Source organism: Sylvia atricapilla, chromosome 1 (genome assembly GCF_009819655.1).
Source record: "Sylvia atricapilla isolate bSylAtr1 chromosome 1, bSylAtr1.pri, whole genome shotgun sequence".
In the NCBI taxonomy this organism is placed as follows: domain Eukaryota; kingdom Metazoa; phylum Chordata; class Aves; order Passeriformes; family Sylviidae; genus Sylvia; species Sylvia atricapilla.
The window spans coordinates 85,764,724-85,792,453 of NC_089140.1; the positions used below are offsets into that span (position 1 = coordinate 85,764,724).

The following is a 27,730-nucleotide window of genomic DNA, read 5'->3' on the forward strand; positions in this document are numbered from 1 at the left end:
GTAGAATTAGGTGTATTGATTCCCCATCCCACATGCTATTTTCAGTTTTTTTATGCAGAAGTGCAATTTTAAAAAATTCTTTTCAGTTAGCTTTATTTAGTTAATATTAAACATTGCAGTAGCACTAAATGAATTTGGCTATCTTGTTCCATGGCTATTGACATTTTGAGCAATCATCTGCTTTCTAACAATGCCTGTGTGGCTGCTGTTGGAAGCCACAGTGTCATACTTGGATGCAGATACTGTAATAAATTCTAAATTGCTCCCTGGGGAACACTGTGTTAAAGGGAATCACAGAACAAAAGATCCGAGAGTTGGTGACAAAGCTGCCCAAGAATAGCAACAGGTAGGCATCCACTCATTATGTGTTTGCTGTGGTGTTGTCTGTATTTGAGACCCCTGAAATAGCAGTTTCAGAATTTTGAACTCTGAACTTCCTTTTGTTATTCTTAAGTCAAACCCATAATATTAATATAACAGCTTTCTGTGTTTGTTTTCAATGTCTTTGTTATTTCAGCAGAATATTTTTATTGGCAGTGTATTTTTCCAGTGGCTCTTGAGGATCTAATGTGGCATTTATGTTTCACTTCATGCCCTGTATTACCTGACCCCAGGAGTATTTTGTGGCGTCTACCAGACCAGAGATAAAAGCTGCTGTTTCAGACTAGGAGTGCAGGCTATATTCAAAATACCACCATTTCCATATCAGAGTAGCAGTTCCTTTTAAAGTGATTGCGCTCCTGTGTCCCTCTGCCCAGTTGTGCAAACCTTTGGATTATCCTTTGTGTAGAGGCGTGACTTGGTCAATGTGACTGCACATAAGCTCTGCAAAGTGAGTGTAGTTTGTGAAGTATTTTGACAATGGCAATTACTGTGCTAAAAATAAATCACATGTGCATTAGCATTAATAACTACTCTTACAAGATATGCTGCTCACTCCTAAAGGGCTGAAAAATTCAGGAATACTATTGTACATGCTGGATTACTTCTTATAATACGAAGTTTAAGGTCTGGGAAGTTATTAGGGGTCTTTCCATCAACCTCTAAATGAGTATGGAAAAGTGAGTTTGCTAGAATTTGGCAACCTACTGACTTACGAGCGTGGATGACTGAATGGGGCTGAAAAATGATCTTCTCTATAGCCCCTGTGCCTGACCTAACTTGTAGAACTCTGACCTCACAGAACTATTAGTTTAGTTGCAATTTTAAAGGATAGGTTTTGGGGTTTGTTTTAGAAAATACTTTGAGTTACAATATTAGTTTTTAAAAGGAGAAAGATATGGAGGAAGGCATATAGCTTTGTTTCAAGTAATTGGAGTGGAGATACTTGGCACACATTATCTTTAAATCAAGACAATGATGGTGTGGGGGGCTGCTGTCATACTTGAAAATGAGAGTAGTTTTTTGTGTCCATCTAATTTTGGGCACTAACATGTGGCTAGCATACAGATTATTTGTTTTCGTTTTACCTCATGAATGTCAAGCTTTTTACCCAAGATGAGTTTTGTGGCATCAGTCCTGGCCTGGGTGCTTTGTTCTTTCTCCATCATATTGCCCAAAGTGATGATGATGTAACACAGACCAGAAAGTACCTAGTCACATAAGAAGGGAGACAGAGGAGCAGATGGTTGTAACTTGCAGGAGAAGGGAATGCAGGTGGCCTTGCCCCTGGTAAGTAACAGCTGTGTTCATTACCCAATGCAGCCTCATCCCTGATGAGTCACAGCTACATCCAATAAAGATGAGTGTGATAAAAGGGAGTGTGTTAGCTGATGTAAGGGATCATGAGGGAGGAGGATCCTTGAGGAAGAGGGAATGAGGGGTTCATGAAAAAGGATCCTGGGGAGAGAGAATCACTGCTGTGAGGTCAGTCTTGGTCTGCAGTTAGAGCCTGTTGTTGGAACCTGTAATCATAGTCTAGCCAGGTAAAAGCCTGCAGTCAGAGTCTGCAAACTAATACCTGCAGTCACAGTTTAACAGGAAATAACCAGCAGTCAGAGGCTGCAAGGGAAACCTTCAGTAGGAGCTTGATGCAGCCAGAGTCAGTGAATAGTTAGTCAGGATGGCTGAGCTACAAAGAGAAATAAACCAGGACCTTTTTCATACTGTGATAAACAAGAAGTCTGTGTCTTAGTTAATTTCAACCCTCTAGCAAGAGGGCTGCTGCAAAAGTAACTGAAGCCAGATAAATAATTGTTTGTTTTGCTGTGATCTATAGGATGCAACTGGACTATTCCTATTTTTTTTATTAGTCTGTGACAACTAATAGTGATAGCAACCCTGTTATGTTTTAAAGTGCTGCCAAAGTGCCTCTGGCTGTGTGCAGGTACAGAAAACCTGAATCTGCTGATCTGTAAGAAAATTTGGAAAGCATTAAATATGGTACATATTTTACATACAGCATGGTTATTCTCATGGTGAGCTTAGCCTTGGATGACACAGTATTAAATATTCTGCGAATCAGTTTGTACTACTTTGCCTAGAAATATGGAGTACTTTTGGGCTGGTGAGTAGGAAGAGCTGGTTTTTTTTCTGTTTTTTCCAGAGGAGTAATTGGTTTTATTAAAGAAGGGAGGATATGGGAATGCAAAGGGAAAACTGAGACTTGTTGGCCCTGGTAACAGGATTCCCATTGTGTTGGAAACAGCTGAACCAGAAGGGAGAGTGTTTTAAGAACTGCATAGCTTGAGTGTGTGAACGTGTCAGACTCGTGATGTGTAAAGCCAAACAAGGCTTTGGATTTAGAAAGAGAAAACTGAGAGTAAAGAAACTTTGCTTTTCATCAACCTTACCCTGCAGAGCATGATGTAGGTGAAAAAGGAACATACCACCACTAATAAGAACAATTGTAACCCAATGATATTTAAATGAAAGATCAGCTAAGCCATTTGAGTAAGATAAAAATTTTCAGAGGCTGTGCCAAAGGCTGGAATTGAAGAGGGACTTTTATTTCTGGAGTCTCATACTGGGTTACTCTAATCTTTCCCTCTCTTATTCTCTTCCTCTGTAATTTTGGAAACAACCAAATGAACAAAGTAATCTGTCCAGTGAGTCTAGCTCCAGTTGCTGGAAATCTGGTGAGAGCTGGCTGTGATTCCTGCAAGCGGCTGCATAGTTTTGGTGATTTGTACCAACATCAGCAAACAAGTGTATACTCATCTCATACTGTAGGGTCCTTTGTCCTATTAATGGAATCCTTGATCACTGTCTGAACTGCATTTCTGAAGGGTGCCTACTTTTTATTTAAATAGAAGTTAATATAAGGGGATACTTGGCTCTATCTTGGCACACACTGGCTGCCAGCTTGGTAGCACTTTGTTCACATTTATCGTAGATTTGTTTGGGTTAGAAGGAATCTTAAAGATCATTTAGTTCCAACCCCTTGCCATAGGCAGCAATGCCACTCACTAGATTAGGTTGCTTGAGGCTATCCAACCTTGAACATTTTGACTGATGGCACATCTACAGCTTCTCTGGGAAACTTTATTAGAGTGCCTTACTACTCTGAGTGAAGAATTTCTTTCTAATATCTAATTTAAATATTTTCTCATGTTTAAAACTGTTCCCACTTGTCCTTTTACTATCTACTCATAAAAAAGCTGCTCTCCCTTTTATTCAGAAGCACTCTTCAAGTACTGGGAGGTCTCAATGAGGTCTCCCTGAAGTCTTCTCCAAGCTGAGGTGCTCCAGCCCTCTGACCATCTTCATGGCCTTCCTCTGGAATCTTCTGATAGGTCCACATCTTTCTTAGGCTCAATACCACAGAACTCTATGCAGTACTCCAGCTGAGGTCTCAGACAGGCAGAGGTGGAGAATCACCACTTAATCTGCTGGTCCTGCCATTTAAAGGAATTTGTTCAAAATATGTTCTTCTGAATGGATTTTCAGGGCAGGGAGTTGGAGGTGAGAGAATAGCATTCCTTATAGTTGTTTGTTGAAAAAATTTAACTCTCTATCAACCTTCTGCTGCCATAGGACAGAGATATTAAAACCAAGGAATGTTCACTTTGGATGTATACTGGTGCATCAAAGCCCTCTGGAGGAAGAGAACACAGATTTGTGGGAGGTTTTTTTGCCCAGTAAAATAAATCTGTGTTGACTTTGCATTGAATTATGTGTCCAGTGGGCTTCTTGAGTGAGGAGACTGGTGCGTGCATGGAGCCTCACACGGGTGCATGAGGAGGATCATGCAACAATCCTCAGTCTATGTGTGGACATAGGAGTTGCTGTATTTTTTCCTCACACCCCTCATGCTTAGTTTCTTTGTGTTCCTCTTGGATTGTAAGATGCTAAAGGCAGTAGATAAAAACAGTGATTAAATGCACTTTTTTTATTTATTTACTTTTATTTCTGTTACTTAGACTATTTTCTGAAAGTGGCACCAGCTAACTGGCCAATCAACACTTTTTCTTGCTGCTCTTTTTTTGACCCTGCTGTTCTTTGCTCCTTTTGGTGATGTACTTCAATTGTGAAATTAAAACAAACAAACAAAAAACCACAAAAAACCACAAACAAAAAAAATCACTTCCTTATGAAGTTATGAAGGAAAACCCTCTTTCTGTGGGTCAGTGCTTCAAATGAGAAAAAAAAAATCATCACTAGTGTACTACTAATGATCGCTTTTGAGTCTTCTTAAGCTTGATGGTCTTATAACATGAACTATTTTGGCCCCATAGGATGATGGACTAGCCACTGCTAGCCAGATATAGTTACCTGAGACAGATGATGATGAACTGAACTTCTGCCCTGTGTTCTTGATTTACTGGCAACCTGTAAGGAACACTTGCATGAGTGGGTTGCTTAGCTTCCTCCAACCTGTATATGTTCCCTTTGCAATTGGTGTGTTGCTGCTGAGGGCTCTCAGCAGTAACATATGCTGATGAGGTGGGGGTGACCCTTGAATCATGGTCAGGATCCAGTTCTGCGGCTCTGACCTTGTTATGCTTGTTCCTGGTAACAACTGAAGCCAGGATACCTCTATCCTTTTGTGTGTTACAGTTTCACTCTGTAATGGGGGAAATGGCAAAAGATGGAGTAGGAAGCTCTGCTTTAAAATATTATTGAATTTTAGCTTTTTCATCAAATGTTTGCTTGCTTTTGCATAATGAATTGTGCATAATGAAGTTTCACTTCTCTAAGTGAAACTTTAACCAGTGAAAGTATAAATATATAACAGTCTAAATATTGTTTATGATCTTTTTATGTACTTCTTCTTCTGTTTTTAATGTGTCTGTCAAATTTAGGTAATTGTTACTTTTTCTAAAAAGCTGTAGGGAAAATATCCAAAATGCATGCATAATTTACATCCATATGTATATATGGCACTGTTCAGATGGTGGTGTTTATGTTTGTGTCCATGGTGCTTTCATGGTTTTCCATTTGTGCCAGTTTTGGTTGCAGCATAGGTACTGTAGTGTTTGGGTGGTGTGGATCAGTTAGCACTGTGTGGACACCAGCTACAGTCTGAAAAAGTTCAAACATCTCTCTGTTCTTCTAGAACTTTTATTACAGAAAGGGTGGTTTGATTTGGTAGCTCTGCTTACATTTCAGACTGTTTTATACAAGTATCTGTTTGTCTCACTGTTTCTATGTTTCTGGTCAATTATGGAAAAACCATTGAGTAGCTAGTGAGGTCAGTGCTGCTTAAGAAGCCTTTTCCAGGTTCTCCTCTTGTCCAAAAAGGCAGCTATAAATTAGTGAATCGGCACCTAAGCAACTACTACTTCTTCATACTGGTCTTGTCATGACGGAGTACAGATCTTACCTTTCAGTATGAAACTGATGATGATAATTAGCACATCAGTTACATTTGTAGTAAGGAAGACTTGCATAAAGACAATCTTAAATTCTTTGCTTCCTTCCTGTAAACCCAGTGGACAGGTCTGGCTAGCCTCAGCTGGTGGTTCTGACTAAAGCACTTATTTTATTGACTGTTACATGTGTTTTTGTTTCTTCACTTTTGTGAATGAGACTACTCCTAGGTAGTCCCACTCTTTGTAGAGACAAGAGATTTCAGAAATTTCCATAGGGATTCAAAAATATGCCATGGATGTTTTCCAAATAAACTGTTCATTTGCAAAGATGAGAATGTAATTGAAATGAACACATAGGGTTTTTTTTCTATCTTTGTGATACCATTTAAGGCTTATGTATACTAAAATAAAAAACCTTGAAATCTTGCAGAAGACTGATGGAGTAACCCTGTGTTTGACTTGGAAAAGTAGCATTACTTTTGTCCCATTTGATGGTGCTTATTTCTGTTCATGGCTCCATGATACAGGTAGTAGTATTCTTTACTGTGATTACAGGAAAGCATGGAAAAGCCTACAGGATGAGATCCACTTAAATGGCTTGTATCAACCTTTTGGGTCTTCTTGGCAATATAGTAAAGTGTGATGCAAAAAATGATAAACTATTTGAAGGGATGGGTTAGAGATTTTTAGAACAAATGGTTTTGTAAGATTTTGAAAAGGTCTTGGAGAATCTCACCTTTTGGCAGTAGTATAAATGAGTTATGCAGTTTTGTGACAACAAAATGCAGATCAGAATTTTGGGACTAGTAAGGAATACTGAATGGTTAAAGAAAATTATGAAGAAAAAAGTTAAATAAAATAATTTCTAAAAAGCTGAATAGAAGTCTAATTCATGATGGTGTAAAATAGCTCAGTTAAATATCCTTTAAAAGATTGTTTGTATGAATTCTGCCTTTTGGTTTTCCTTAGAGGTTTTTAATAAGGATTTCAATGTGAATTATGATCAGTGGGAGAAGCATGTAATGAATGAACTAGATGGGGCTATTTGCGACAGTCTCCAGAGACAGGAGAAGTGATGTATAGAAGATAAACATGGGATTAACTTTGAGCTGAGGGGAGGGACCAACATCCTGAATTGTTACTAATAAGCACTAATGAGAGAACATCAACCATCCTTTGTGTTGAAAAATGCAGGCAATTTACTAACTAAAAATAATTCATGAAGTGGCTTCTCTTTTTGTATTCTGCCTGTAATGTATGTGTACAAGTGAAGCTGGAGGCAGAGTAGCAAAGTCATCCCTATATAAGGAGGATTTCAAGGGTACATTGCCTTAATATTACCTTTAATATTAACTTTAAAAATGTTATTTTGATGACTTCCATCTTTGTGTGTACACATGAAAGAGAATAAAAAACCCCAACTTTTTGGCAAGACTCGGCATTAAGAAATAGAAATGTAAGATATTGCCACTTCTCCCATAACCATAACTCCTGTTAACAAATACAGCATGCAGTGTGCACTGCCTTAAGGCCTGAATGAATACCACGTTCATCTGAAACTGTGAAAATGAGATGAACATAGGTACAAAGTACTATTCTTATTTATTTTGTCCATAGAGGACTTCCTGTTCCCATAGAACTTTTTGTACACTAAAGTCACAAGATATTAGTAAAGCACAACCTTTTTTTCCTCTAATTATGCAGTATAAATGGAAATTGTGGGCAAATCTCCTAATCTCCATAGAGACAGCACAACATTTATCTAATTAGCAGTTTGCCTTTTGGCATTGCTTTGAATAAATTAGCATTTCATTACATACCCTGAACTACTTGAAAAAAAGTTTTTTCCAGAGTAGTATGTAGCCTTTCTTCTCTGAAGAGTGTATTTTGAATTAGCACAGGTTAATAATATCCTTTGTAAATGGAAAGAGACAGAGTAGCAACACTGTTGTATATTTAATTTCATGCACTTGCAGGTTCTTTGCTTTTTTTTAACCCATAGGAGTCAAAGTAAAATCTTATGTCACCTTATTTAATGGTTTTCTTCTTCGCCAGGGAAAAATCTAAAAAAGAAAAGCAAAAAAATGGAACAAGTTTGAAATGCAACTTGACCTCCTCTCTCTACCCTTTCTCTGGTGGTTGAACTTTTCTTTCAAATTGCAAAAGTTGCACTCTATCACTGATTTTAAATGAGATTTTCTACAGTATTTCCAATGCAGCTAATCCAGAATACACTATTAGTCTTCCTTTCTTGTATATAAATCAGTGGCAGGAAATTGAGTGATTAAATTTGGGTATTGACTACCAGGTAAGATGAGAGGCCGCTTACTGCACTTTTTCTGAACAGTACTGAGAATCAAAACTTGTATGGGAAATTTAAAAGAGGTAATTCATCGGTGATAGATTTTAATTGATTTTCTTTCTAAGTATTGAAAAGAGCAGAAAGAAAAATCCACAGAAGTGATAAAGGGTGGTAATTTCCTTTTCTTGAGCCTGTTTTGGACCTCTCCTTACCCCTTCAGAGAGTCATTAGCTGCCACCTGTGGCAGAAGATTGGCATAAAGTATAGTGTTAGATATTTGACTCTTCTCAAAGTGGCCTTTGCAGCAGGGATGTATGGTTACACCACCATTGCCATGATTACCTCCTGGTAGATGGAGGCCTGCAAAGAATCTGTCAATTTGGTTTTTGCTAAATCCATAGGAATGAAACGTCTTCATTTTGGGTTCTTTGATCATGAGGCTGGGCCTGCTGGCAGGAGACAGGGCACATGTCTCTCAAAGGGGGAAAGGGTCTTTGCACAGGAGTTAGCAGGTCTCATTCAGTGAGAGAACTTGAAACAAGATTTGGAGGGGTGAGGGGGTAAAATCATGATCACTGATGATGGCACGTGGAGGTAGCATGCCACTGTTTGAGAGACAATGTGCTAATGAGGTCCTTTTGGTCTGCTGTCTTGTTAGTGGTAGGGGATAGAGATCCATGCAGCAGCAAGGGCTATTGATGTGCTAGAAACTGGAGAAGCACCTGGGAATGCTCAAGCAGGAATTTGAGCTTCTTCCCCTGCAAAGGCAGCCAGATGGATCACCCAGGTGAAGTGCATCTACACAAGTATGCACACAGCATGGGCAACAAACAGGAGGAACTGGAACGCATTGTGCAGCAGGAAAACTATGACATAGGGGGCTGGAAATAGGTGGTTTAAGGTTCCTTCCAACCCAAACTATTTTGTGATTCTGTGACGGGAGGAAATGGCCTCAAGTTGCACCTGCAGAGGTTTTAGATTGGATAATAGAAAAAATTTCTTCAGTGAATGAGTGGCCAAGTAAACAGGCTTTCCAGGGAACTGGTGGAGTTTCCATCCCTGCAGTGTTCAAAAGACATGTGGATGTGGCATGGAGGAGCATGCTTTGGTGGTTAACATGGTGGTGCTGGGTTGACAGTATGGCTTGGTGATCATAGAGGCCTTCTCTGACCTTAATGGATCTCTGTTCTGTTTGGCTGTCAGACAGGATTTTATATCTAGCAGCACAATGCATCTAGAGTACATGTTTATGTACAAATATTGTCAATATTACTATATTTGTGAGCTCAGAAGCAGTTACGAAAGGACCTTCAGTACAGTGCTGCACATGAAGGTCCCAAGCAGTGTGTTCTACTGGGCTCACTGAGGTCCATTTTTATGCTTCTGGGCTGGATTCTCTGAGCAGATGGTCACTTACCTCCCTAGTGGTGAGGCAGGACAGCAGGACAACCTTGTACATTCACTTGCCCTTTGGTAATGTTGTCTTGTTCTCCTGCCCTGGGAAGGATTTTTTTCCATTGTGATTTGTTATTTGACACTGAGTTATGTCATGGTGAGAGAGGAGCTCATGCACCTTTCTAGCTCTTCTTCCAGCTTCTTTAGCTTTCTCTCTTCATCAGTCATTGCTTTGTATTCCTGGTCAATGAGTTAGCCAGAGTTTTGGGATGATTTATCCTAGACTTTCTATTGTGATGAGCACCCTGCAAATGAAACCCCAGAAAATTTTGTTTCTGGCTTGGGTCAAATCTGTTTCTTTTTAGCTGCAACAATTAATGATGGGGAAGATGAGGGAAGACAGAAAAGAAATAAAGACAGTTTATTAATTTCTCCCTCCCTTCCTCTTAAACACCACAGTGGGCAGATTCCTGTTTTGAGGTCTGGTCCTTGATTACCTCAGTACCTTTGTAGGAAGTTGGCACAGGTTTCCAGTTGTCCTCCTACCCAGTGCCTAGGAATGTTATATCTGCACCCTCTGAGGCTGGTTAGTGCCTAAAAGCAGAATGCCAGAAAAATGTGTGACTTGGTTGACTGTGCTCACCCTCACTGCAGGACCCCAACTCTTGGCTGCCACGTTTTACACTGTCCCTTGGCTATATCTGCCCTCATAGGGGCCATTCAGTAGTTCACAAAACAGCTCTTTCTTCCTTCTGTCTTTATCCAGAGGCTCAGAAACTCTACTTAAAACTGTACTGTAAGAACAGAGAGCAGCAATTTATATCCTAGATACACACTGAAATTAACTTGTGTTTCTGTATTGCATTTTAAAGGCATTTTGTAAAAGTCCTCTAATCTTCTTCTCTATGTTCTAACAAATTTCACTGTGTTAGTTGTGTTGATATTGTTGTGAGCAAGTATGGTCTAGGGAACATGGATTTGGGATTGCATAAATTGCCAAATTTTTTTTTTCTTACTTGTTCCCAACATGTTTGTTTTAGAGAGATATTGTCTGGGGACCTGGAAAATGGGAAGGCAATGTTAGAAGTATGAGAGAGAGAGAGACTGCTTTAATCTAATGGTCTGAATTTTGTTCTGCAGCTTGATGACTGCACCCTGCAATTGTCTCATAATGGTACCTATCTGGATCTAGAATCCACCCTAGCAGAGCAAAGAGATGAATTAGAAGGCTTCCAGGAAGATTCTGGGTAAGTTAAGGTTTACTAAATTTTTATGAATAAGCATGTGGTTAGTTTCATATATTCAGGTGAGCATAGGAACAGAAAAGATAAAAAATTTTCCCTTGTGTGCCTGTATATGTGTCCCTTTGTATGATTAAGATTTTTATGACTCCTCTCTATGTTCACACTTAGTTTCTCTAAAATATGACATATTGTAAAGAAATCTGTGAATATGAATATCTTGATTAGTCTAATAAGATTTTATAGTTCTTTGAAATTTCATAAATAAAGATGGTTTGGAGAATTCTGAGATCTTTCTTATGATACTAGTCATGTAGAGGATTATATTGGAGTGGTGTTCCTGAGGTTATAAATTAAATTTATTTTGCCTTGGTAGTTAAGTCCTCCATTTATATTTTTTGAAGACAAGACCTGTATTGGTTTCTTTTTTTATTCCTGGAATTGAATCCCATCCCAAGGGATGAGGGCGCAGGTTGTTTTTTGAATAGTCTTCTCTCTTGCCTTTTTTTTTTAAGTTATTGCTGGCACATATGGAATGCTATGACACAGCTTTCCATAATCATCTCTTTGAGAACTGAAAATGAAAGCAAAAGTTAGCATCTCTGTGTGTTTGTGTAAATGCACATAGGAGATCTGCTTTTTTTAAGAATTTTCCTTTTCTGGACCTTCCAGGCGGCAGTCTTATTCAACATGTAAACTGAACAGAAAGTCTTTCCGCTTACTGTATTGGACTGGGTAGTTGTGATTATTTTATGGCTGTGTTTAACTTGAATTTTGAATTCGTCAGAGTTTGTTAGGAGTAAGAGATACAGCCCTTTTGCTTACACTCCTCCTCCACTTCTTCTGATAGCAGTCTTGCCTTTGATGAATATGTCTTATAAATTTGAACTGTGCCTCTGAAGATTATTTTATGTGGAGAAGAATTTTAAATAATATTTTCCAGATATTCGTGTGTGCATTTGCGTATGTCTTATTCATGCATACCAGTTTGGAGCATGTTTTATAATTATTACAAGATAAAAGCTGTTCTATTAGAAACCAGTTGTAAAGAAGAGAGTTTGATGATAGAGTAGCCAATGCAAGCTGAACTGAGCCTCCTTTCCTATGCAATTGGAGTATTGAGTGTAGAAGTTGATATAATCTTCAGTTTTTTGCATTGGTGATAAAAATCACAAAAATGAACAGGTTCATATTTCCAGCCAACTTTATAATGATTTGAAAACAAGTAATATGAAGGGGGTTTTTATAGCAATACATTTTGAATTTGTCACAATTTTTCCATTCCATTGGTGTCTCTGTGATAATTCTGGTAATTTTAACTTCACTGCTTTTAACACCCCACTGTAGCAAACTGACACTGCTAAGCAGTCTGGCAAGTGAGACCATTTGGTGCTTTTCCTGACAGACTTTGCTCTTGAATTGGCTAGCTACTGTCCACCTTGTTTTATTTTTATGCTTCCTTTTGCCACGTAAAATCAATGTTATGAATTGTTCCTGAAACATAATTAAAATTTTCTCTGTGGTGGCTATCCTGAGGAAAACAAAACAAAACAAAAAACATGGAACTGCTGCTTGAAATTTTGTAGTGGTGAAGATTCAGATGGATTTCTGCATTTCATTTTTATCCATGTTTTGTGAGAGAAGAAAAGGTAAGAACCACCAGAGCTTTGGAAACGTGTGGGATAGGCTTCTCTGTTGGATTTAACATTGTTACTTGACGGTAAATGCAGCTTATGTGATATTATTCAGAAAAACGGAATATTCTGGACATGGGGTGGCAAGTGCAGTCAGTAATGTCTTCCTCTGCCCTGTATTTCTGGCAAATCAAACTCCATTTTGGGACTTGAAGTTCTGAGACCTAAACACTGAGCTGGAGCTTCTGGCAGCAGACCTTGGGAGTTTAACAGCAGTCTGCTCTCTGGGAGGGACTGGCTGCAGAAACCATTTAGTCTCTCTCTTTTTCTGTCTGGGTCATTTCAAGGTCCTGCTCTTAATCTTCAAAGCTTTTAATTTTCTAAGATTAGGCTACCTTAGGACCTGCCTTTCTGTCATGCCAAAGCTGTTGTGCTCATCAGGGTCACTGAAGCTTGCTGAACTCTGAATGAAGGTTTTAGTAGCTGGATATTCATGGCATTTTTAAAATTTTAGAACCTTAGCTGTGGAAACTCCTACTCAAAGTGGCTAGAATGTCCTGTAATCTGGTTGTTTTCAGCATTTTTTCCAGAAGTTCCTGTTAATCCAAGAAAAAATAATGGAGGTTTTCTTTCTAAACACTGTTGAAAGGAGACCTGTAAATAAAACAAAACAAGCAGTAAGTCAAGTCTTAAAAATTTTGATTGGTTTTGAGGGGCTGTAGGTATTTGTTTTCTCTGGGAGGAATTGGATGAGCACAGCGGAAAATATGAAGAATTTTTCTTCAAAAGGAAAGAGAATGGTGCAGTTGCTGGAGGTTTATAATGTGTATATGTAAATAACCTGTATAAGAAATGCATGCACTCGTGCAATTCCAAATGAATGCTGTTCTGTTACTGTATATGGTGAAAAGAGGCTTTTGGTATTTTTTGTCCACTCCAGCAGAATCTAGCTAGTGAAGGAGAAAAAGCCAACACCCATGCTCTTGTTTAGCTATAACTAAAACATGGATGGGGATTTGACTGCTCTGCTGTCTCTGCAACTTTACCTGCTGCCATTTGCACCCTTGAAAACAGCTGTGAGATTCAGGAAAATCGGGTTGTTTTTGTATGGGGGCTGTTTTGGAAGAGCCAGGATGAACATCTGGCCGAATAATGAGGTTGGCCCTGTGGAAAGTGTTGCAACTAGCAAAAGGGTCCGTAGGAGAATGTAGAGAAACAACCTTTCTTTTCAAGTCAGGACTGTGCTCATGGCTCACTTGCTTGTTGCATTGCTTAGCTGTTTGTTTTTTTTCTTTTGCTTCTAACACAAGTTACCTTGTGGATGCTGAATTGTGTAGCATAGTACACAGTGGAGGTTGTTTAGGTGGGCTGCCTGCTTTAAGGTGTTAATGGCAGGTCCAGCTCCTTTCCTTGGCTTCCTTGAAGTTTTACAGAGAAAGCAGGAATAATCAAGAATCTGATGTGTTTAGATTACTATGTAACTGCTCAAGCTCTCTTTGTGGATATGCCTTAACAGGCCCTCATGTCAGCCCACGAGGTAACACAGTCCTAAAACAGAACATGAGTTTCTTTGGACAGCATGCTAGGAGCAGTGAAAATTTCTTCAGGGAATATGTTTTCAAGACTTCTGTTCAGCAGGGATTCTTTAAAAGTACTTCTGATAAATGGCTTCAGCACTTATGTTTTTGCATTCCTTCTAGACACCCTATCTCAAGCCATTTTGGCTGGGTGAGCCCCCCAACAGACCTTTTCCCTCTTGATGGTGCTGTTTTTCTGGGCTTGATTCAGAATCTGTTGGAGGCAATGGAGTCTGGCAAGAATCTCTAACATTCTTTTCCTGCTTATGTACTATTTCCCACTTAGACTTTTCAAATAGCACAGTTGTGAGAATGAAAAATTTGTCACTTGTTTACATAAGGAAGTTGAGGATGCATTTGAAAGTTAATTTAGTTTTTGTCTTACAAAAATGGTATGGCTTATTTCTTGAAGCAGTACTGAAATGTAGCAGATTCCATGTTGATTTTAGATTAGTTTAAACAGAATGTATTTGTGTTTGTTCATGGGTCGAAAATGCTCTCGACTTCTCATAGCTTTCTCTTTGTGTTTTATCTTGGTGTCATTTCTATGTTTCTCAGTCCCAACAACAAGAAAAATAAGGGAGGTACCAAGGAAAGATTGTCATTGTCTTGCTACCAACAGGCGACTGTGACTGCTTATTGACATTATTTACTCATGTTGTGAAAAATATATTAGTCCACCCAAATATTTTGATTTCTGTGATATTTAGCTATTAGGTCTGATGAAATGCTGAATCTGAAAAATACAGCTGATGGTCACAATAAAAAACATGCAACAAAGTAAGAAAAACCCTATAAAAACACAAGAAAACAGCTCCCCTGAAGCATCAAACTAAACCTGGGCTGAGAGGTTAAGGTAGCTTTTGGAAGGTGTAAGAATTTTTACTGGGTAGCAGTATTCCAGTCTAAAATGAATCAGATTGAGATGTTGAACCACATTTTGAAGTGGGTGTTTAGCTAAAACTTTACTGTTGCAGAATAAATGGTGATTCCTGAAGAAGTACATTGGTTTTTATGGATGAGTAAGTTGATACTGTTCTTAATTACCTCACAAAGATTGATTGCAATAACTATTACTACCTATATTTTCAAAACTTTATGCAGCTTTTTAATCCTGATATAATTTTGATGTTTATATAAAGAAATAATTAGGTAAAATATTGAAATTAATCTTTAGGTGGAACTGTAGTAATTAATTTTCATACTTACCCTGCAATAACCACTGACAGCAAAATGAAATAAAATTACTGGTTCCATATGGTTTCCCTGCACAGATTAATTGGCAAGGCATCTCTGAGCATTCCTGCTTCCAGAGCGTGTAATCAAAATAATTACACAAATGTGCATATATTTTGTAGGCTTGACAAATGAGACATGTGACTTTGAGGGATGTGTTCTGAAAGCAGGATGGAGGCAATTAACAGTTGAAAGTTTCACCATGAAAATTATTCACCAGTTACGCGATAAGGATTTCTTGTCCGTGGATCTCCTTGACACTGTATCTTATGAAAAAAATGTTTGACAAATTAAGGTTCATACTAATATTAAAATGCTACTACTTTTGTGGATAAAAAATGAATACTGATTTGTGAATATAAAATGTATTTAGAAAATAAATCTTCAAAATAATAGCAAATTTAGCAAATTTTACTGCAGGCTAAGGCTTGTTTTCTTACAGTTTTGGCTTTAAAGCTGGCTTGATGGTATAGAAGTAAATCTCTTCTACAGACATTGAGGTCAGAGACTGCAAGCTGCTTTGCTTTGCACCAAAAGACACAAAATGAAAGGTGTATGTGAGCTTTTGAAAAGCACCAGTGGTGCCCTGTTTTGGTATGTGGTGTCTAGGAGGGGTCTGGAGTGTGACAGTAAGCACAGAAATTAGAGCAATCACAATTTACTGTGTGTAGTAGAAGTGGGGGTTGCAGTCTGTGCACCTTACAGCTTCATTCCAGTCTAGATGGAGACCCTTCAGGCAAGTAGCCTACAAAAAAAAGTTGCAATACTAGATAGTGTTAACTTTCACGGATGTGCTATAAATGTCCTTCAAAGGGAAGCAGAGTTTTGCTCTTCTCCATATGTCCCTGTCTTGGAAACTGTACCAACACTCCTTCCAGTTGGGAAAGAGCCAACATCCATAGCAATGTCTCCCCTGCCTTAGACAGGGAGGCTTCATGAGCCCTTTATCCGCTGTGTCATTTTGATTTGGAGTGGGCAGGAGCCTGGGTTTGGTAGACATGACTGGGGCAGGTCAGAGCTGCCTCTTGGAGCTGACACTTAGGGATTTGAAGAGGCGCAGTGCTCCTAATCTGTGTGCCTGAGAGTAATGTCAAAAGCTCATGGTAGCTTTTGGGGTGTAAGGTGGGACTGCAAATACCAGGTTCTGAAGTGTTCTGTGGTCTGGTTTTGCCCTATGTTTGTGGTGTTTTTTTTTTGTTTTGTTTTGTTTTGTTTTTTTTTTTTTGTGGTTTTTTTTTTTTTTTTTTTTTTTTTTTTTTTTGTGGGTGTTTTTGGTGAGGGTGTTTAAATGTTGGGTTTTTTAAGAGCTTGACCCATGGTTTTACAACAGGTTTTGTTTGTCAATACTGCAGCAGCTGTGTCTCTTTCTCTCCCACTTTGCCTCAGAGTTTACTCAGTTTAAAGGGAAAAATCTACGTCTGTACCAAGGTACCTGGTAGGAAACATTTTCCAAGGTAGGAAACATTTGAAGATTTGCTGATTTTTGAATTTAGTGATTACTGCTGGCAAATAACTGCAATAAGAGTGCTTTTTTTAAAAAAAAAAATTTCCATTGCAAAATGTATTAGTTTTCCATTGCAAAAATACTGTTGTGCTTAGCTCTCTCCCAGCCTCTTACATACAAAATAAAATGCTGAACCGAAATGCATGTGAATAATTCTTACAGTTTTTCCTAGGACAACTTTTTTTAAAGATAGCAAAATTTGGCATTCAGGTTTACATGTGAAAATAGCTGAGAAGTCCAGTATTTTATGGTGGAAACTTAAATAAAAACAGCTTATGGAAACAGCTGATGCCAGATGTTCTATTTAAAACCATTTAACTTTATTAACGTTGAAGCTGCTTAATAGCTGTGTTTGCACTCTGCCCTCCTCCAAGATGACGAGGCTGTAAGTTAAGTGAGCTGCTCTTGAGGCTTGGAAATGTGTTTCCCTTCAATTTGTGAAGAGGAAATCCCTTCCTCTCTCCATAAACAGATCATCTGCGGGGCTTCAGGTAGGGCTGCCAGAAAGTGCTGCAGGGCTGCTCTGAACTCAGCTCCTGTTGTGAGTAGAACCACTGATTGGGGAATCCAAACCTGGAACACCACCAGCACTGTGGGCACTCAGTCTGCTGGGGCTAACCAGTGTAGTATTGCCCAGAGTGTGTGGGCAGCCAAGGGAGTTTGTGCTGGGTAATTAATTATAGCTGTGAATTAGCTACACTTCCTATTCCATGGCAGCTGTTCCTGTGTGTGCTCTGCTCAGTGGTGAGTGCTGGAGTTTTTGTAAGCAAGCTCACACTCGCTTTTATCCCATGGGAATCCATTTGTCTGTGTGCTTGGTGTGTGCTGTGTTTGTTTGGTTTACCCCTGACTAAACTAAGGTGGTAATCTGCTTCTGATAAAAATAAGTGTCTCCAATTTAACCTCCAGTTGTGAGCTAACAACTTAAACTGCTGCAAATCTGTGACTAGCCCAGGATCTCCGGTAATGAAGTCATGAAAATTAGTGGATGCTGCCAGGGTTAAGACCACAGCAGTACAGCAAAACAGTAGTTTATTTCACATTTACTGCTCAGTAATTGTGCTTAGTAGTAAAAGCATTGATGGTCCAGCAATAAATATGAATCCCATTTCTGAAGTGGAAATAATATGGATAAATAAGTGGCCTGAGAACAGTGTTTTACATTCTAGAATTTCTATGTCAAGTTAGGAAGAAGCCCTTGCCAAATATGATGCTAATAGGAAACTTCCAAAAGCAGAAAGAGATATGAAGTAATATACTGATCAGTGCAAAGTAGACTTTATTTTTATGAACTTACATAATACATGCATGTTCTACTGCACACTAGGACATCTTTAAAATAGTTTTTGCTGAGTCTTGTTAAAATGGTCACATTCTGATAAAGCATAAATAATTAAGTGAGTAAGGCATTGCTCTGAAATGTGTTGTGCTGCTTTGGATAATTTCTTCACTTGTTATCTTTTTAGTATCATCAATTAAATTGGAAAACCATAAAAGATTTGGATCTTTCCCTTAAGGTAGTAGAGAATGATTTCTAATAAAAAGGAAATATTTATAAAAAGTTCTTAAAACAATTTTTACAAACTGAGTCAATTTTTTGCCTTTTTTTAATTATAGAAAAACTAGATTCCTCTTTTGGAACTGTAAGTCAGATGAAGGTCAGGTATCAGGGGCCTTTGTGAGAAAGGAAATTATTATTCAGGTGCTGTTGGAACTGTAGAACTTCTAATGAAGTTGGTTACAAAATCATCAAATGGGTTAGGCTGGAAGGGACCACAGTGGGTCATCTGGTCCGAACTGCTTGCTCAAGCAGGGTTATCCCAGAGCCCATTGGGCAGGATTGTGTCCAGATGGTTCTTGAGTATCAAGGAAGGAGACTGTAACTCTCTGGGCAACCTGTTCCGGTACTTGGTCACCTGCACAGTAAAGAAGCTTTCTTATGTTCAGGTGGAGTTTCCTGTGCATCAGTTTTTGCCCATTGCCTCTTGTCCTGTTGCTGGGCACCACTGAGCAGAGCCTGGATCCACTCTCTTGACACCTTTCCCTCAGACACTCACAGACACTGAGATCCTCTCTGTTGTCTCCTCGGGAGGCTGAACAGGCCCAGCAACCTCAGCCTTTCCCCACATGAGAGAGGTTCTGGTCCCTTAATGATCTTTGTAGCCCTCTGTTCTATGTGCTCCAGGAGCTTAATGTCTCTCTTGTCCTGAGAACTGGACACAGTACTCCATATGTGCATATAGATCCTGCTCTTCTACTCACCAGGGTTGAGTAGAGGGGCAGGATCACCTCCCTCAACCTGCTGGCAGCGCTTTTCCTAATGCACTGAGACTGCCTGCAGTGGTCTGGGTGCATTAAGAACCAAAACAGGGGGTCCCAGAGTGTGGCTGGGAGTGCTAGAGGGACCCTTTGCCTGAAGATGTGGAAACATCAAGTGATTCAACTGTTGGACATAAATTTATTTTACTTTCCTCTTTGTCCTGTAGGTTTCCAGTTTTTCTGACTTTTTTTTCCCTCAAAAAATCCAGATATTTCAAGGCATCTGTTTCTCCAAGTGTGAAGAGGTTTTAAATTAAAACCCCTTATGTAACGGTAACTTCAATGTACAGGTGATAGGAAAACCATATGACCAGAAATTACCCAGTGTAAAGATTCCTGGGAGGAATGTGCAGCCAGAGCTTGACAATTACTGACAGCAGTGGTAAATACATAACCTAAGAACTAGAAAGTATTGGTCAAGTGATGTGTCTTCTCTGAAGAAGAACATGATGTGAGGCTGACAAGAAGTGTGGAAACAATGCGTTTAGTTTTGTGTTTTACCCAGAAATAATGTTATTGTTAAAATAGCTCTTCTAATGCAATTGTCTTCACCATTTTCCAACTTATAAAGTTTGTGTTTTCTTAATACAAAAATATAAGATGGAGATTTAATTGATCATGCTATCAATGTTTCACCAAATGAGAGGATAAACATCCCACTGAAAACAATTATATATGGGTTGAGCTTTTGGGTTGGGGAGGGACATAGGTTTTTTCATGAATGACAGCTCTTGAAAATTCATCATTTTCTAACTGTGAAGGCAGCAGTCAACCCTCAAATATTTGAGGGGCTTTTGGAAGGTTTTTGTTTTCATGTGTGGAAATTGAGCCATTAACAACTGGGAAAGAGCCAGCCTGATGATTCAGAAAGTATGGGGAGGAAGTGGGGAGGGGATTCTCACTTTCCATCTTCTGAAGTTTGCTTGCACGTAAACTACTAAAAGGGACAAATGGAACAAATGTTTCCCTTATTTTGAACTCACTGCATTTTAGAGAGTGTGAAAGTGATTCATTATCTTCTGGCAAAAATCATTGCCTTGTGGTGAGGTATGCAGAAGACTCCACCTTTTACCAACATATACTCAGAATACATTAGTAATAAATAATTGGGTTCTATTCATGTGGCTTATAATTCATACTTGGTGAATCCTTGATTGTTTCACTCGACAGTTTTGAGTTTCTCATTTTCTTCCCCCCTTCTCCTTCTATCCCATTTTGTTTCCATTTAAAAAGAGGGGGGAAAAAAGAGAAAAACAACAACCCTGCTTAGTATATGTACTTGTGAAGAGTTAGGGGGATGTAAAACCCCAGCATCTCATAATGAAAACTGTAGGTAGTCCCTATTTTCACAGTTGTACAGACAATGGTGTGTCAGCCAGGATGTTCTTTCCCTCACTGGCATTCAGATGTAATTTTTCTGGGTGGTTTATAGATTTTAAGTGGGAATGAGGCAGTTATTTGTTAAAATCATGTTGACAAACATAGAGCACAATATTGGAATAATCTGCAGAGAAAAAAAGTACAAATCTATGCATACTTTTTTTCTTTTGCATTGTGTTGCTTGCTCTAATAATTGGCAAGATTTTGCCTACCTAGTTTTTGCTTAGGGAATATGCTGAGATTATTTCTACTTGGATTAATAAAACTTTAAGGTTGTGTTTTGTTTTGTTGGGGTTTTTTTGTTTGTTTTTTTTTTTTTTTTTTAATGCAGAATGAATAGACGTGAATAGTTTTTATCAGTTTACTTATTTTTGTCCATGCTTGTCAAATGATTGTTACTTTAGTAAATGCATCATGACCCAGGAATGCTCTGAATAAAACCACTCTGCAAAATAATTAGATGACTTCTAAGTGTATTACATGAACAGGATGCAGATACATTCTGACTTCACACTAATTTTTTTATATGGAAAAAATGAGGTAAGAAAGAAAGCCCACTGACTGCCTATGAGGATGAGTGTGTCTGCCTTGTACAGCCTGTCACATACCAGAATAGGTTTCTAGTGCTGTCATCCATTTGAAGAGTGTTAGCATGTAAAAGACTTCTTTTTAATTACTGATATTACTTCTTGAGATCATCTGCTTCCATTCTTCAATGGCAATAACATGAGCTTAAACATGACAGTTGGATCTTTGGAGAATAATCACCTAAGAACTTCAAAAAGGTCACTTGTTTGGATAAGATTTTCAGATGAGTTTCAGGGAGATTCTTAATTCCCCTCTCCATACACATGTGCACTCTCACTCTGAAAAGACTTGGCTTTTATACAAAATTTTTTTTGAAGTGTCAGAATTTCTTTTTCAATCTCTTGAATCTGCAGTTGAATGGAAAAGCATATCATAGTGAAATGGCAGTCAAACTGTATCTCAACAGCTTTGAAATCAAAGCCTAGGATTTATGCTGTCTGATTAATAGCAGGTTAAAAAACACTTTCCTTATTGTGTGTGTGCTGGCTTGCAGATCTTTCTCAGGGAAAACCTGATAGACTCAAGTGCTTGAACTCTGGCAAAAAAATCATCCTTATGCTTTCAACAAGGAACAGTTTGTTTTCCATTGCTGCTGTGGAGTACCTTAAACTATGAAGCAACTGTGAGGTGATACCCCATTGCAGAAGCATTTTCCACTCCCTAAAAGGTGTGTGCAAGTGGAAGTGGATGGGTTCTGAAACATAAAAGCAAAAGCCTTTTGCAAAAGTAATGAACTCTACAGCAAGTCTGTTGCCATGTGTTTGTTCTGGTGGCATACTGTAGCATAGGTTTCTTTCATGGTAATCAGTGATTGTTTCTTGAGCTCGGGAATTGATGGATGCTGTTCTCATTAAGCAATATGGATATAGGGAAAATATGGATGTGATTATTGGAGATGGTTAATGGTCCACAAAGAAACCTGAGTGCTATGAGAAGCTGTAAAAAAATGTGACGCATGTGTTGTGCATGTGTATTCTGAAAGCAGCATCTGTGGCAGATAGGCTTGCATAATGGTTAGATTGTTACATCAGGCAGAATTAGCTGCAGAATTGTTATAGGGTAAATTGCCAGGTTAGGCTGATGTTAAATGGTGTCCAAGTCTGGAAATAGTTTCAGTGTTATCAGGTTGAAGTTAGTTTTCATCGAACCTCTGCCCTCTTTGGGATAAACAGGCTCATGGTGTTTAAATGGGTTCAGTAACCCATTGTGCTTGTTTTGTTTTCCATTGCTTTCAGTGGTTCTGAAGGATTATAAAAAATCCTGGTTATTTCAAGAGACGCATGGTGTCAGGTGGATGTATGCCTGGTGCATCTGATTCTCTCTGGTTCAGAGTTGGCCTTGCTGTGAGTGATTAATACTGCACTTCATAGCAGTGTGAAAAACTGAATATTGGGCGAGCTAGAGGCTGGGGAGCAGCAAACCTTCCCATCTAATAACAACTAAATAATGAAAATACAAGCAACTTTTACTGCTTGCCAGTATATGATTTTATTTTCCTTTCTTTTCCTTGATTTGGTGAAACTTTAGAGAGCAAACCTTATGTAACCTGTAGGTTTCTATATGGTTTCACAAGTTAAAAGTAGGCTGCAGCTGGGAGCCACTTGCTCTTAACAGTGCTCCTCTAAAGTAGAATGAGGAAGGGCATCAGCTGTGCTGTGAGCCCAGTGCAGGAGGGAAGTTAAGGTCTATCCTCTGGATTGACATTCTTACAATCCCTTTACTGCTATTGCCAGTTTGAATTGTAACTTCAAGTATTCATTTTCACATCTAGGCTGTCTTTCCAGAATCTTGGCTGGGATCTGAGGGAAAGGATACTCACTAGTTTAGATACCCAAACTTCTTTGCGCACAAACAAACTACTTTATAGTTTTAAAAAGTTTAGCATAATAATACTTTCTGTCATACCAAATGATTTTTGTCTCCAAGTTATCCTCAAGAACTATTTCTGTCTACAAATGACTGATAATACTAATCTTAATAGATGAAATCCCTGTTTGGAACAGAGTAAAATGAGAGTCATGGGAATATGCTACTTGAAAACTGCTCTGAGGGTAGGATATGATTGCATATTTTAATTTATTTATTATAAACCCCCAAATGAAACAACAAAAAAGTCACCCTAACAAGATCCATCACTCTTAGTTGCACACATATGAATGTGTGTTGTATGCATGTAAGGTTGAGATCAAAGTTTGCCTTTATGGGGTAATGGTTTTTTATGTACTTTAAATATTTCAGAAATATTAGAGTATACAGAACCTAGCTAAGAGCAGGGCTTAGACACTCTCTTACCTACATTAACTGAAAAGATCCAAATTGTTTGTAAGCTAAAGTCATGACTTCTGAGAGCACTGGACTCAGCTTCTGCTTACGGTGGCATTTTGATGATTCTGATGTCTGTGACAGATTTTATTATTTGAGCAAATACAATTAAGAATAGTAAGTTTGCCTATCTGTGCAGCCATAAAGTGTTATTAAAACCACTGCAATTTGCCTGCTGCTGTGCTATAGAACTGTGGCTTTTTCCGTGGTTGTCAATTATTGTGTAGAAAGCAGAACAGGAGGAGCTCAGAAGATGGCCTTTTGTAGAATTAACACCTTTAATAAATTTTCTTTATTGAGTTAAGCAATTACTAGGAAAGTTTGAAAAGTGATTCTCTACTTTGGTTTTAAAGGATAAATAATGTGTTTTCAGAATCAAGAGATTGTTATAAACAAAGAGGCTAAATTTATTGAATTGAAATATCTAGCCCTTCAGAAGAATATTAGGAAGTCTGAATAGTTGCTTCCTGAAAGAAAGAAAACATTGAAATAGAAAATGCATGTTAATTGATGCATTCTCCTAGCTTACAAAGATAAGCTTTGTCAAGGAAATTATTGTGGTCTGTCTTCCTAATAATGCCAATGAATCTTAGTTGGATATTTACATAAAAATCCCATTTTTGATACCAGCAGGTCGTCAGTATAGGTCTCAGAAGAATGGTATCATGTCTTAATGAAACAGACTCTCTTAAAATTTCCTTTCAAAGTTTCCTTGAAACATTAGGAGGAAGACGGTGTGTTGGCTTCTTTTAATGTGTGGTTTTGGGGTTAAATGATTATTTCATTTATTAATGCCTTTTTCTCCTCTGTACCCTTAACAACATTCTTGGTATTTTGCTTCTGGTCAAGGAATTGCTTGGCTCAGACAAAGCCTTTACTTCAAAACAAGTAACTGTTTGAGACAGTCAATTGAGGTACTATTTTCAAAATGCCATTTAAATCAAGACTTGCAAATGTATAATTAAGTGAAACTATTTGTAATGTGGTACATAAACCATGACAAAATAAAGCATTAATAGTCCATAAGACAGGCACTCGGTGAACTGTTGACATGTGCTTATTTACTTTAATTTATTAGAGAAATTGAATTTAGAAAAAGTTTTGTGTCTTGGTGACTCTAAAGACTAGAAATTAATCTTATAACAATAAAGATTCTGATCCCAACACAGATCAACAGAATGCTATGTCAGCACAATATATGATTTTTCCTATTCTTCTACACTTAAATTTGAGCTACTAAATTAACTCTGTGGAATACTCTTGGATTTTTTTAGTGAATAGTAGCCACTTGCACTCACTGAAACATATTCTTTCAAAAAAGTCATAGCAATAAAAATATAGGCCTTTGTTAAGAGTAGATGAAAAACTTTGTTACATGTCTAGGTTTTGTTTTTAATAAATGAATCTTTTTTTGTTGGAAATAGTATTTTCTGCTACTTTGTTATTAATGGAAATGGCCTGTCTATCCCATGGTACCCCCCCTTCCCTGAAATCATGGCAAGCTTGCTTACAGGCATGCTTTTTTAATACTATTCAGCCAGTAGTTCTTGAGTCTGTGAAATCATGGGTGGATTTCAAGTTACCCTTTTTTTTTTTTTTTTTTTTAATTATAATTATTATTGTAACATGCTTTCCAGGAAATTGGTATGTGTAGAATCATGGATGTAGTAATTTTCAGAGGTGATCTTCACTTTGCAAAAGTGTTAATCACATTGCGTGGAAGTCAAAAGTATTCATCAGGAAATTGCGTAATTTCGGATATTTTACATGAGACTCGTTTTATTATAATTAGTTACTGTATGGTAAATCTACTATTGCTAAACCTCATAAAATGCCTCTGTAGTGATGATCATGGTGTGGCCTGGGGGAAGGGGGGAATGCACCATCATAAGTGAGTCTTTATCTTTGTAATTTCTGGGGCATGAATCATATTGATTTTGGTAGGCTGGAAAAATTACTAATGGAACCAGTAGGAGATAAAAATTAATGTTTGTGTGTGTGAGAACTTTCTGTCCTGGGAGATATTACAGTTATGATGATAGTGTAGAAAAGAGGCTGTAGAAGGAGCTTTCTCTAAGTTTTGCTTTAGGTTTTCAGAGGTCTTTGTAGGAAGGTGAGGTCGAAGAGGAAGTAGCACCACTGTTGAAGCTTGGGGAACTACCAAAAAAAAGGCCTTGTTTATATTGAGAAACATTGTGCATTAAATTTTTAGAAAAGAGGGAAAAAACTGCATTAAATTGTAATGATCCTGAAGCTCTACAGGCCTTAAAATGATGCTGATTTCTCAATTCTTTGTGTTTATTCACTCTCTGATGGCTGGTTACTACCAGCTGTCTGTTTTCAGCAAATCACCACAGACCTATAGATTTCAGCAGAGAGCTGGTGAAGTCATTGTACCCTACAGACTGCTAAAACATGAGAGTGCCATGATAGTATTGTCTGTTATTTGTTAAATTAGCAGTTTCTTTTAGATTATTAGTTTTTCAGGATGGGAAGAATATTATGTCTGATTACACAGACTTCCTTTTTCTTTGCTAACTCTAGGGACTCCTTTTACAATTTTGAAGTACACAATCTTTGCTCAATTCTTCCATTTTCTGATTTTTATCTTGGAGGATTTGTGTGTGTCAGGTGTATCAACAAGTCCACCAAGGAAGGGCGATCAAGAGAAGGAGTTTCTGTACAGAATCAGATGTTGCAAAGATGTTGCAAAATTCTTCACTGACTTGGTAAATTAAATATTCCAGAGGGGTCCTGGCACTCCTGTGAGGAGGGGCAGATGTTAAAACTTGCAGAATATGAATGCAGGCAAAGACTATGTCTAACCAGAGCAACAGGAGGAGTTTAGGTAGACAGAGAGTCAGTCCTAAACCTGGAACTGCTCCAGGGAATTTCACAGTCCAAACTACAGGCTGATTTTGATTGCTGCTTGGCACTTCAAATTTTTAAGAGATCACACTTTGCTCACTTTGTCTTAATGATGTCCAAGCCCACCCATTAAAGTGTAATTTTGATTAAAGTTTTTTGGTTTTGCTTTTTAAAAAAACCCTCCATTTAACTTTTTTTTTTTTTAATCTATAGAGAAATTGCTATTCTGAAACTGGAACTAAGTCCTCTAGTAGAGGTATGCAGGTCAACATTAACTAATTTTTTTCAGGTCCTTTTCTTTCTTCTCCCTGACATTTTCCTAGGGGCAATATTTTTCTGAAAGTACCTTTTACTACTTCCCTTTCTTCCCCTGCAGATCTTTCAGAGAAGTAATATGAAACTTCTCCTTTTTATTTATGAAAATAATAAGAATATTTTTGTTCTGCAAGATAACTGTGGGCAAGAAGACAATAAGGTGGGGAAGAAGTTTTGTTACTAGAAAACTGTTTCGAGTTGCAGCCAGCAGAAGATTCTGCTGGGTGTCTGTGTAAAGGGTTTGGCCCTGAAGCCTCTCAGCAGAGTTGCAAAATATGGAACTGAGAAAGGTTGTGCTGGTTTGTGCTCTGACTTGTACGTAGAAGTGGGTCTGTGGTTTGCCTGACACAAACTAAGCTGCATCTGGTTGCGTTCTAAAAACAGTGTGCCTTCAGGAGTGTTTTCCCACAATAAATTTGCTGAATCACAGAATGACTGAAGTAGGAGGAGAGCTCTCAAGGTCATCTGGGCCACCTTGAGCCACTGTTCCAGGATTTTTAGTTTCAGAGAAAAGAGGGAAAATATGCTGCTGTACAAGCCTAAAAGACATTTGGCTTTTCTTACTCTCCCACTTTCCATCAGGTGAGCAGGTTTGGGTGCAGAGACAAGAGGGTGCCAGTGCCCTCATGCCAGTTTGCAAGTGTAGTACCTGAAAATCAAGAACTGCACTCTTGCCCAGATTGAAAAAATATAACTAATGGTAATTTGACTGAAAACCAAATGAGGTATTTAGCAGCTAATTAAAGTAGTCATTCTATTTAAGCAAAATATGGAACTGAGAGAGTGAAGAAAGACCTCAGTTTTGCCTCTTTTCACGAAAAACGCAATCTACTTTTGTGCTTTAAAAACCCAGTAGGCTACATAAGCAGGCAGATCTGTGAAAGTGGCAACAACCTCTTGTTTAACCTTGGAATTTCTTTTAATACTTAATTATGCCTAGCATTAAAGTATTTCTGTGAAAATTAACATGTGCAGTCATCACTCGGTACTTCTCTAATATAGTTTTCATTGTTGTGGGCTGTCCTTGGTAAGTGTCCAGATGCCCACCTAGCTGCTCTCTTGCTCCTTGTCCCAGCAGAAGGGAGGGGAAATAAGGTAAAAAACCTTGTTCTTTGAGATCAAGATGGAGAGATCACTTAACTGTTGCTGTCATAGACAAAGCAGTCTTTATGAAGAAAACTAATTAATTGCAAATTAAAATGGAAGTGGGTTATGAGAAACGAAGACAAAATTTCTAGTGTTTTCCCTTCCCTCCCACCCTTTTTTTCTTAGGCTCAACTTGACTTTTTATTTCCA

At 38.2% G+C, this 27,730-nt stretch overlaps 1 protein-coding gene and 1 long non-coding RNA gene across 8 annotated transcripts in view; one reads left to right on the forward strand and one right to left on the reverse strand.

Moving 5' to 3' along the window:
* Positions 1-27,730, reverse strand: part of LOC136366137 (uncharacterized) — a 1,047,166-nt gene that overhangs the window by 934,024 nt on the left and 85,412 nt on the right. The window lies entirely within an intron of this gene.
* Positions 1-27,730, forward strand: part of FHOD3 (formin homology 2 domain containing 3) — a 368,131-nt gene that overhangs the window by 28,780 nt on the left and 311,621 nt on the right. For all 5 annotated transcript variants that reach the window (XM_066327035.1, XM_066326999.1, XM_066327008.1 and 2 more), the window contains exon 2: positions 10,591-10,697. In XM_066327035.1, the coding sequence (XP_066183132.1) occupies positions 10,591-10,697 (107 nt within the window). The remainder of the gene's footprint in view (positions 1-10,590; positions 10,698-27,730) is intronic.